The sequence below is a fragment of the Netta rufina genome (assembly GCF_964035555.1).
Source record: "Netta rufina genome assembly, chromosome: 18".
Classification (NCBI taxonomy): domain Eukaryota; kingdom Metazoa; phylum Chordata; class Aves; order Anseriformes; family Anatidae; genus Netta; species Netta rufina.
In genome coordinates this window covers 13,406,755-13,418,943 of record NC_140142.1, presented here as the reverse complement: position 1 = coordinate 13,418,943, position 12,189 = coordinate 13,406,755, and the positions used below count along the sequence as shown (strand labels likewise).

General features: G+C 48.7%; 1 protein-coding gene across 1 annotated transcript in view; it reads right to left on the bottom strand.

Annotated features, from left to right (window-relative positions):
* Positions 1–8,043: 8,043 nt before the first annotated feature.
* LOC311216534 (olfactory receptor 14C36-like) overlaps positions 8,044–12,189 on the bottom strand; it is a gene marked incomplete at both ends in the record, with an annotated part of 33,652 nt that continues 29,506 nt past the window's right edge. The window contains 2 exons of the mRNA XM_084298062.1: positions 8,044–8,189; positions 9,041–9,113. Coding sequence (XP_084154188.1) covers positions 8,044–8,189; positions 9,041–9,113 — 219 coding nt within the window. The remainder of the gene's footprint in view (positions 8,190–9,040; positions 9,114–12,189) is intronic.

The following is a 12,189-nucleotide window of genomic DNA, read 5'->3' as shown; positions in this document are numbered from 1 at the left end:
TTGCTGGTTTGGGTCTTTTGGTCCTGCCCAAGGAAGAGAAAGCACTGCCAAGTTACAGCAGACTTATCTGAGAAGCTATTGCAGAGTTAGTGAGAAAAACTCATTCTGTTTCTCAGCTTAAACCCCCCAATATACTTGTTCCCTTCCAGGCAGACATTTGTCAGGTCACTTTCAGGAGTTCTGATTCATGCTGCCTGATGGTATCACTGGGAGAAGTGGACTCTGCTGTAGGCAACAGAGGAATTAGTCCTGCCCTATAGTATGAGGTAAAGAGGAACATATCTCAGATAAAATGTAGTGATGATATCAAAGAATCTTACCCCTTTGTTGCTCATAGTTCAACCAATTGCTGAGCAGATCTTTGGGGATTTTTTTTAATTTATTTTTTATTTTTTGTTCTCAATACCCCCCCAGCACTTAAGGTCTTTTTCTAAGGCAGTAATCTTGGGCATTTCTGCTGCACTACAAGTGAAATCCTGTAGATCCTCAGAGGCAAAGGGACTGTCCCTTTAGTGCAGAGTATCCTTCAGGGAGGATGGCCAGTCTGTCCATCAGTGCCTGTCTGAGCTGCCCTGTGCTGACATCTCTTTGAGCTGCAGGACAATTGCAATCAGAGTTTCACCTGAGAAGGACCTGAACACTGCTGAGAGCAGAGTAATCCAGGCTCAAAGTGCACATTTCCAGACACCTCACCCTGTCCTTGTACTCCCCTTCGCCCAAGCACAACGAGGGCTCACTCCATGGGCATGTGAAACCCCCATCCCCAGCCAGCCTGGAAACCAGAACAGCAGCAGCACGGCCAGGTGGAGAAGCCAGAAGGAATGGCACTGTGCTGCTGCCAGGGGAGGCAAGGCCAGGGAGGGACAGATGGACACTCAGCAGATTGTCCTCTGCTGCAGCTCTGCCTGCAGAGGAGACTGCTCATGCTTGATGCATATCCTGTGTGTTCTGTTCTGGCATGAAGATACAAAGACAGGGCACTGGGCATCAGAGGGTTTGCAGCTCTTAAAGATCAGCTAGAATAAAACCTGAGAGGGCCACAAAGATGGTGTTGGTGCAGTCTGTGAGCTGAAGTGTGGAAAGGGACTTTATGAAGTTCATCATTGACACATTGATCTCTCAGTGCAATGCTCTAGGAGTCTCGGTCTCCTGTACAATCCCAACAACCCATTACCATGAAGCCTGCCTGCCTTCCACTGCAAGAATTTGCAAGCACAGACTGCAGAAAAATTCTTACCCTTCGGGTAGACCCTGCCTTGGTCTTCCTCTTGGAAAATCAATGCCATTCTCTAAAACATCTACTCTGTGCTGGAGAAACAGAAAGAGCCATCCTGAGAGAAGCTATCAGCCATCAGATGTGTCAGCTGTAGAAGACCCGTCTGGAAACCCCATCTGCATTGCCCTGCTGCCAGAGACTCACGGTGTCAAGACTCTGTAGATCTGTCCTGTCACATGCTGCTCTCTGTTGTTGCCTTCCTCACTGCCTCCAGCCCCTGTCTCCTCCTCTCCCCACACCAGCTGCAGACAGTGCAGTGCTGTGCAGAGGAGCCGGTCCTGTCTCTCTGCAGCTCTGCCCACTTGCCAGGAGCTCCCCTTGGGCCCAGGAGCCTGGCCCAGCCCAGCAGCACAGCACCCAACCGTAACATTGATTGCTCTGTGCCTTTGGGCTCCCTCGAGGTGTCCCCAAGGCCTCAGGGCTGACAGCTCCTGAAGTCATCGGGGTCTCTCCTGGGGTGTGGTGTTTGGAGCAGATTGAAGTCATCAGCAACTGCTCCTCGCTGAACATGGGAGAGACTGATCTTAGAAGTGTGATTTGTGGTATTGATGTGCAGTTGTCAAACATGACGTTGTGGTTTATCCCAGCCAGCAACTCAGCACCACACAGCTGTTAGCTCACTGCCCCTGCAGCTCCACACCTGTAAAGCTCATGGGTTGAGATGAAGACAGTTTAAAGGGACAGAAAAGGAAAAGATTAATAATAATAATAACGGCAACAATAACAACAATAATAATTAGGTGTACAAAGCAAGTAATACACAATGCAATTGTTCACCACCCAATGACCGATGCCCAGACTGTCCTCGATCAGTGGTCCCCTTGACCCTGGCCAGCCTGCATGGCAATCAAGTGTGGTGGTCCCTTGACATTTGTTTTAGGGTAAAACCAGCTTTCAGAAGGATTTGGATTATTTCCTTCACTTTCTCAAATATTTCTTCTGCTCTGTTGCCCCACATGATGATGTCACCAAGGTATTGCAGGTGTTCAGGAGCTTCCCCCATTGCAGGGCAGTCTGGGTCAGTCCATGGTAAATGGTAGGGCCAATTGATTTGTCAATCACCCCTTCCCTAGAGGGGGATCCCAGCTGCTTGGCTTCTCTGCCCTCTAATTCCAGGCTATTGGCCCTGTTCTCCCAGCACTGGAGCAGCCAAGTGACAATGTGCTCACCTAAATGATGACTGATTTTTTTTCACAAATCCCATAGCTCGCCCTGGAATAGGGGTCTTGTGGTTACTGATGATGCTCTGATCTCTTCCTCTTTGCCCTCCTTCTTCCTTGATGGCCCAACTTTGTTGAAGCATTCCTTGTCTTCTTCCTGCGTTCTTGCCTGCATAGGAGTTTCTTTCCTTTCTAAGAAAAAGAAAATAAACACTTTTTACATCCATTGTTTTCTCTTGCATATAGGAGCAACTAATAGTGGCACGGGTTGGTTCTCTGGCCCAACCATGGGGCCCATCAGAGGGGCTGGAGTGGCTGCAGGGCCTGTCACAGGGGTTGGAGTGTCTGCAGGGCCCATCGCAGGAGTTGCTGTGGCTGCAGGGCCTTTCGGAGGAATTGGAGTGGCTGCAGGGACCGTCACACAGGGTGAAGTTGCGGGAGGGCCTGTCACTGGACTTGGAGTAGCATTGGCTGTGTCTTCTATACGTAGGAAAAGCCCCAGCATGTTGCAGCAATTTATGTCTTTTCACAACACCTTTTCATGCATTTCACCATTTTTTTTAGGATTCTGCACTTGCTCAGGGGTGAAGTTCCAAAGCATTGGATGTGCTCACTGCTCTAGGTGCCTGCTAGTATCCTCCCATACTCCTAGCCTCTACTAAATCTCCTGCCTTGGGGCAGACTTCTGGATGGCACTCTCAAATACTTGTTTAACTTTAAACAAAAGCTGAAGCACATTCAGGAGATCACAATAGGAACAGGCTGGTTTGACCATCCCCAGGATACTGAAAGCTTTAAGAGCTATTGTACCTAGCCTGGAAGAGAAAGGGGAGGAGAAGGAGAAAGGGAGAGTGAAGAAGTTGAGAGAAGTGTCACCCCTTTGTCAGCTCCCTGTTCCTATCTACCAGCTCAGGGGCTGAGTACCAGGGGAACAACTGGTCTTGCTGCTAAAGACTGAGGCAAAGAAGGCATTAAATACCTCAGTCTTTTTCTCATCTATTGTCAAAATGTTTCCCTCCACATCCAATAAAGTATGAAGATTCTCCTTAATCCTCCCCTTCTTGTGTATTCCTAAAAACATTTTTATTGTCTTTGATGGTAACAGCCAGACTGATCTCTAGTTAGGCTTTGGCCCTTCTGTTTTTGTCCCTGCAAAGCTTTGCAACATTTAGGACAAAGCTCCAAACAAAATGACAGAAGGCATGAGAAGGAAGCACAGAAAAGGTGGAATCTGGCAGCCTTCCATGCTGAAGCCTTCTGCGAATCTGTGCTGCAACTCCATTCAACTAGTTACTCCTGTGTTGTCCAAACTCTCCTGCAACTGCCAATGTTGCTATCTTGTGAGAGACAGCACAATCAGGGTGAGCCATCTGCCTACAGACGTTAACAGCTGACACATTGGAGCATCTGTCCAAAGAAACAGCAGAAATTTGCCTAGAGAAACCTCTTGACATTTAGAAGGAGAAAAGCCTAGTCCTGCAACAGAAGAAGAATAACCCCACACATTGGGGCAGACTGGGAACCTGCTGAGTGAGCCGTGCCCACGAGGAAGAGGGCCTGGGCACCACGAGGGATGCCATACAAGCAGTGCTGCCAGCTCACCAGGAATCAGGCCAGCTTCCAACAGAGCTGCCTCACAAGGAACATGAAAATCTGAGTCATCTTTCTCAGCTCAGATCTGGGGTGACATGACATGGACAAGGGTCTACAGCCAGCAGGGTGTTGTGGTTAAACCCGGATGGCAGCTAAACACCACACAGCCGTTCGCTCACCCTCCCCCCTCCCTCTCTGGGACGGGGGAGAGAAATGGAAAGTGAAGCCTGTGAGTTGAGATAAAGACAGTTTAATAAGATAGGAAAATAATAATAATAATAATGATAATGATAAAGATAATAATAATAATAATAATAATAATAATAATAATAATAATAATAATAATAATAATAATAATAATAATAATAATACAATGATGATAATAGTACTACTACTAATAATATGTACAAACAAGTGATGCACAATGCAATTGCTCACCACCCACTGACCGATGCCCAGCCTAACCCCGAGCAGTCCGGCCCCCTCCCCCGGCTAGCCACCCCTATATATTGTTTAGCATGACGTCAGATGGTATGGAATACCCCTTTGGCTAGTTTGGGTCACCTGTCCTGGGTCTGTCCCCTCCCAGCTCTTCCTGCACCCACAGCCTGCCTGTTGGCAGGACAGAGCAAGAAGCTGAGACGTCCTTGGCTTAGTATAAGCACTGCTCTGCAGCAATTAAAACATTGGGGTGTTATCAGCACTCTTCTCATCCTAAACCAAAACATAGCATTCTACCAGCTACTAGGAAGAAAATTAACTCTGTTCTAACTGAAACCAGGACACAGGGCCATTTCCTACACAGGATGTGCTGCACAGGTCTTTCTGTTTCTTTTCTTGATATCAGCAGAGCATTCTCTTCTCACTGTCATGTCCTATGACTGCTACATTTCCATCTGCAAGCCCCTGCACTACATGAGCCTCCTGGGCAGCAGAGCTCAAGGATGTCATTTGGAAAATGTTTTCATGAATGTTTTTTAGTATTCATGAAGTTCTTGTCTCTCTTCCCAAATGACTCCCAATATATCCTGTTCCAAGTTTGTGTGGTATTGCTTCCTTAATAATAATTGTGTATTTGATATTTATTTATTGTTTTAGTCTTTATTTTAGTATTTATTCTTTTGCTGTTCCTAGAAAAATACGTGGTTTCCTCCAGCTGATACTGAGGAATGACTTCGCATTCTCTCACCTGAAGCCTGTATCAAAGTCTATCTTAAAGACTTTCTCTGACTGGACTCTCCCAGAACAGCTGTGTAATAAAATGGGATGTCCTCAGTATCTTGCCTGAAGACTGGGCTCTTCCTCCAAAGATTGTGCCAGCAATAGGCCTAAATAGTTGCTGTTTCGCCCTGGGTACAAGACCATCATGTGCAGTGACAGCGGAGATGGTTGTAATAAATGGCTCAGTCTTCAAAATAGGACTATAATCAAAGTTTACAATTTATTAAAGGAATAGAGGTAAGCAAACAGTGCTGGGTGCACCGGGAGACACTCTGCTCCACCAAGACACACACCAGTTACATCAAGCAGCTGATTTTTATGCTCCTAGGCTGACACATATTCATTACTACTTCTAAAAAAAACAGGGTTATTATAATTAGTTTCCAGAATCCAAACCCTCCTACTGGAGTATGCGCATCAGTCTCTGGTGGTCCCTCTGGGGGTCTCTCGTGCTGAAGGCTCATAGTCTTCCTCCCTCTTGTCCTTCTCCTTTGTCCAACTTGGCTGTATGTCAGAGACTTGGGCAACATTCCCTGCAAGCTTTGTCTTTTAGTTGTTCTTCAGCTCTCCCCATCTCCTTAATCTTCTGGCCAGATATCAGAGACTTGCATAGTGTCCCATGCAATAATCATAATAGTTAGCAGTTATTCTGAAACCCCCCAGATATCAGAGACTTCAAGGAAAAGCCTACAAATACATTTCCCTTCAAGCTCTCTATTGACACGAATTGCTAAAACATTCCTTTGCAAGATACAAGAATTATATACATTTACCACGCTGTTTTTCTTAGACTTGTGGTTATACAAGGGTATGTAAGACAGGAGGTCTCATTCATCATACCATGCGGCCCTAGCACTGTTCCATACTGACACGAATCAGATGAACAGATCTCACATGGTGAATGGTCACTGCATTACATAGCCACATGTGACTTCCAGATGATATTCTTCAGAAGAAGAATCTGAATTTGTTTCAAGAGCCCAGGGGAATCTTTATGGACAGCATGTGCATGGGGTGGGCAGTGACTGGGCCCCAACAGACTGAGAGGTCACAATAGGTGGGGTCACCAAAGGGAGAGTACTAAATCCAGGTATCTTTGTGAATAAAGTGAGTTCTAATCTGAGGTATTTAGAAGTAAACAAGGACTATGCAGCCCCAGAGGAGAAAGTGGGAACCCAGCAGGTACAGGGAAGGAGGACTGGCAGTAACTCATGTCATTGTTAGTGAAGTACTAACTGGCCACACCTAGAGACACTGAATCATAGAATCATAGAATCACAGAATCACAGAATGGCCTGGGTTGAAAAGGACCTTAAAGATCATCTAGTTTCAACCCCCCTGCTTTGAGAAGGGTTGCCAAGCACTAGAGCAGACTGCCCAGAGCCACATCTAGCAAGGCCTTGAATGCCTCCAGGGATGGGGCATCCACAACGTCTCTGGACAACCTGTTCCAGTGCCCCACCACCCTCTGAGTGTAAAACTTTCTCGTAATTTCCAACCTAAATCTCCCATTTTACTCTAAAACCATTCCCCCTTGTCCTATCACTACCAATACCTGTAAACAGGCATTCCCCTCCTGTTTATACACTCCTTTTATGATAAGATCACCCGTATGGTGGACCAAGGGAAACCAGCTGATGTGATTTTTTTGGACTTCAGCAAGGCTTTTGACACGGTTTCCCATAGGATCCTACTGGACAAAATGTCCACCATACAGCTAAATAAAAACATCATACGATGGGTGAGCAATTGGCTAACGGGCAGGGCCCAAAGGGTTATGGTAAATGGGGCTGCGTCAGGCTGGCGGGCGGTCACTAGTGGGGTCCCTCAAGGCTCCATTTTAAGGCCGGTATTTTTCAATATTTTTATAAACGATCTGGATGTAGGAATAGAAGGTATTTTGAGCAAGTTTGCTGATGACACCAAACTTGGAGGAGTTGTGGACTCGAATGAGGGTGGAAAGGCCTTGTAGAGGGATCTGGATAGGTTGGAGAGCTGGGCGATCACCAACCGCATGAAGTTCAATAAGAGCAAGTGCCGGGTCCTGCACCTGGGACGGGGAAACCCTGGCTGCACGTACAGACTGGGCGATGAGACGCTGGAGAGCAGCCTAGAAGAGAGGGATCTGGGGGTCGTGGTAGACAGCAAGTTGAATATGAGCCAGCAGTGTGCCCTGGCAGCCAGGAGGGCCAACCGTGTCCTGGGGTGCATCAAGCACGGCATCGCTAGTAGGTCAAGGGAGGTGGTTGTCCCGCTCTACTCCGCGCTGGTGCGGCCTCACCTCGAGTACTGTGTGCAGTTCTGGGCACCACAGTATAAAAAGGACATGAAACTGTTGGAGAGTGTCCAGAGGAGGGCTACGAAGATGGTGAAAGGCCTGGAGGGGAAGATGTACAAAGAACGGCTGAGGTCACTGGGCCTATTCAGCCTGGAGAAGAGGAGGCTGAGGGGAGACCTCATCACAGTCTACAACTTCCTCGGAAGGGGGTGTCGAGAGGCAGGAGACCTTTTCTCCATTAACACCAGTGACAGGACCCGCGGGAACAGGGTTAAGCTGAGGCAGGGGAAATTTAGGCTTGACATCAGGAGGGGGTTCTTCACAGAGAGGGTGGTTGCACACTCGAACAGGCTCCCCAGGGAAGTGGTCACTGCACCGAGCCTGTCTGAATTTAAGAAGAGATTGGACTGTGCACTTAGTCACATGGTCTGAACTTTTGGGTAGACCTGTGCGATGTCAAGAGTTGGACTTGATGATCTTTAAGGGTCCCTTCCAACTCAGGATATTCTATGATTCTATGATTCTTTCAAGTACAGGAAGGCTGCAATGAGGACTCTGTGGAGCCTTGTCTTCTCCAGGCTAAACAAGCCCAGTTCCCTCAACCTTTCTGCATAGGAGAGGTGCACCATCATCCCTTCAGTCTCCTGCCACATCCACAGGCCTTGGGGAAGGGGATTAACAGCAGGGACCCCCTGCTGGCAGGGTCTGCTTCCGATCCGGACCAGAAGAGCCATGCACAGTCAACCAATGGGCACCACAGCAGAGCAGTAGTGTCATCTCCGTGCCTGCAGAGAGCACAGGGAGGGCATTCACCACTGCCCAGGTGGGAGCTGGTCCTGGAAATGTGCCTGGCTCCTTCTTCCTGCTGGGATCTTTGCCTGCACTGGGGAATGACCAGCCGTGTCACCCATGCCCAGACCCCAGCAGACCCTAGAGTGGGGCTGTCCATGAGCCCCTGTGTGAGACATGGCTGGGGCTGGTCAGGGGCCTGGCACTTGGGGAAATCAGCCAGATCAGGAGGGCTGTGGGGGGACAAGGCACCAAGCTCTGTTATGGGGACCACGCTGGGGGACATTTCCCAGCCCTGATGCCCTCTGCCCCAAGCAGTGCCTACACTGAGGGGCCGTGGGACTGTGTGTAGGGCAGTGGTGCTGGGCCAGCCCAGGGTCAGACGTGTGGACAGGAGCCACAGCACTGCAGCAAGTTCTCACACGACCACCACTGCAAAACTATTGCCAGGCCCCAGCCAGGCTGGCCTCTCCCCTCAGTCACAGTTTTGGCTGCAGGGACCAAGAGACACCTGGAGCAGGATGTGCGGGTAGGCAGCACCAGCCCCAGCGTTCCTGGCAGCCCCTCTGTGGCCAGAGCAGCTCCCAAAGGTCAGGACAGGACCCAGTGCCGCCCACAGGGCTGGGGGACTCTGGTGGCTGCAGGCACTGGCAGAACCTGCTGGGAGACCCCAAAGCCAGGGCTGAGCATCAGCGCTTGGCACCACAGCTCACAGTGGCTCACAGTGGCCACAATTCATGGACATGGAACTGCTGGAGCTAGTCCAGAGGAGGTCTACAAAGAGGATGAGGAGCACCTGTCATACGAGGACAGGTCGACAGTGCTGGGCCTGTTTGGCCTGGAAAAGAGAAGACTGAGGGGAGACCTCATCAATGTGTATAAATATCTGAGGGGAGGGTGTTGAGAGGATGGAACCAGATGTTTTCAATTGTGCCCAGCAACAGGACCTTCAGGCAACGTGGCACTAACTGAAACACAGGAAATTCTGTCTGAATATGAGAGGGCAGTTCTTAACTGAGAGGGTGACAAAACACTGGAACAGGTTGCCCAGAGACGATGTGGAGTCTCCTTTGCTGGAGATATTCAGAATCCACCTGAATGTCATCCTGCACAATGTGCTCTAGGTGATCCTGCTTGGCAGGGAGATTAGACTAAACAATCTTCAGAGGTCCCTTCCAACCTCGGCCATTCTATGATCCTTTGATAAAAACCTCCCCCTTGCCTTCTCTTCTCCAGGCTCAACACTCCAGCTCTCTCAGCGTCTTCTCATCTGAAGACTCTCCAGTCTCTTAATGATCTTTGTGGCATTTACTGGACTTACTGCACTACATCCAGGTCTTTCGTGCACAGGGAAGCCCAGAACTGGACACTGCACATAGGGCTTGGTCTCAGCAGAGGTCAGTAGAGAGGAAGGACCAACGCCCCGAATGTACTGGCAAGGTTTGTAATAATGAAGCCCAAGGTGCTGGTGGCCTTCTTTGATGTAATTCCACATGGCTGGCACCTGTTCATCTTGTTGACCACCAGAAAACCCAGGTCCTTCTCTACCAAGCTGATTTCTAGCTGGTTGGCCCCAAGCAATATCTTTGTGCATAACGTTATTCCTGCAGGAGCATTTCACTTTGTTGAATTTCACGCGATTCATCTTTGCCCAGTTTTGGCTGCGAGATCCCTCAGAATGATGGCAAAACCATCTTGTGTGTCAGCCACTGCTCTCAGATTCATATCATCTGCCAACTTGTCCCATTGCACAAGTCATGAATAAACTTATTAAATAATATTGGTCCAGTATTGACTCCCTGTTTGCACAGTACTGAACGACCTCCTGATGGAGTGTGTAAATCTGGCTACAACCTTCTGGAGACAAATGTTTATTAAAATTCCAGTCCATATCATCCACACAGGATCACAACATTAAAGAATGGCTGGAGAATGAATGGATAGGATAGGACCCAATATTGCCCTCACAGTGTCCTGCTTGTGACTGACTTCCAACTAGACTACATGCCACAGGACTATGAGCCTGTCCATGTGGGAACTTTCTAGTCCACCTCACTGCCTCCTCATTCTGACCAGACTTAATCAGCTTCTCTATCAGGATGTTATGGGAAACATGTGAAAAGCCTTTCTAAAGACAAGGCAGACAGCATCTCCTCCTCTCCCCTCATTTACCAAGGCAGTCTTTTCATTGGAGAAGGTTATCCAGTAGTTAAGTCTCAATAAATACTTGATGAATCCAGGCCGACCACTCCTGATCACTTTGTTATCCCCCACGTGCTTGGAAATGTTTTTCAGGATTAGCTGCTCCATCACCTTCCCAGGATCTGAGGAAAGGCTGTCTGGCATCTAGTTCCCTGGGACGTCTGTCTTGCCTTTATGCAAGATAGGAGTCACATTTGCCTTCCTCAGTTGTGCTCTGGGCCTCTTTCTAAGGCTGTGCTCTGGGTTTCTGGGTATTGCTTGGAGTCTGGCACATGGAGAGCCATGGTGCTATGCAACTGTACACCCCATAAAGATTTGGCCAGCTCATAAAGAGGAAGGATGAAAGGGAAGTCCTAGCAGGTGTGACCATTGGTGGACAGCAAAGATCTAAAGGCAGGACCTATCCATCCTCTGTAAGCTTCATTGCTCTCTGCTCCATTTTAGATCTGAGGTGGAGATGTGCAATGTGCCAATACACGCATGTCCTGGGAACACAGTTGCACTAGGAACACAGTTTCACTATTCAAGGTTTTGGGAAGGAATGTGTGCAAATTTGGATGAGACTTCATAGACAAGCCTAAAAATTCTGAAAATTAGTGCATTTCATTTGAAGATGGTTTCCATATTTGAAGCAATAGTAGAACAAATATTGATAAATTCCATTTAATTTTTTCCTTTTAATCAGGTCCAGTCCAGGCTCACAACCAGGGTGCTATGTGGGTGTATTATTTGGAGGTCTGTTGTGCCTCAGAAACTTCAAATCCATTGGAACCGTCTGGTCACCTCTGACTCTGGAGCTGACAGGCCAGCAGCATTAACAGGGCTGGGGACAGGGCCTATGAGGCGACCTCTTCCTGAAGCAGCTGCTGTGTCAGCCCTTGCCTCCTGGCTGACATCTGTGCTTTTCAACTTACACCTGCCAGCATCCCTGATAAGGCAGCAGAAGGCACCTGCTTGGCACACTGATTGTGAGATGCCCTCTGTCTGAGAGCCTGACAGGCCCCATGCAGGAAGAGGCCTTGGGTGTGGGTTTTCACATCCCTTCTGCCTGATCACATGGTGGGACAGCAAGAGGCACACAACTTTGTCACATCTACCTGGGAAGCTGGAAGGCCAGCAGCAGGTATATGGTTTGGCAGATCATGGCGAGGTTTCTTCTGTCTGGTCAGGCCATAGGTCTCCAGAAGGCTGACATCTCTGGACATCTGCTAAAAAAGTGGTTTGTTGATGATAAAGCTTTCTCTGGTGCTGAGAAACAGCAGAATAGTGTCAAAACTGCTACAAAGTGCTGCTTGGAAGGTGAAGAGTGGGCATGAGGAGGAGGAAATGTCACTGAAAGGGTAGTGCTGTGGTGCCTGACATCACCAAGAAGGAGTCTGTGGTCAGCCCATGCCACTGTGTTTCAAAGGACAGCCAGGGAGGGTGGGCAGATAGCAGTGAAAGTATGGAAATGCCAGGGTGAGAGCAATGTGGAGAAGCAAGGTGGGTGCCTGCAGGGAAAAGTGGGAAGGGATAGGACAGTGCAGAGCAGCAACCCAGTGAGGAGGCCAGCAGGTGTCATAGCATTGTCCTTCACACAGCATGACATACCCCACATCCCACTGCCCCAGGAAGAGCCCTGAGCCATGGGTGAGGAACAGGACCTCCCTGCCCAGGGGCTGGGGGCCAGG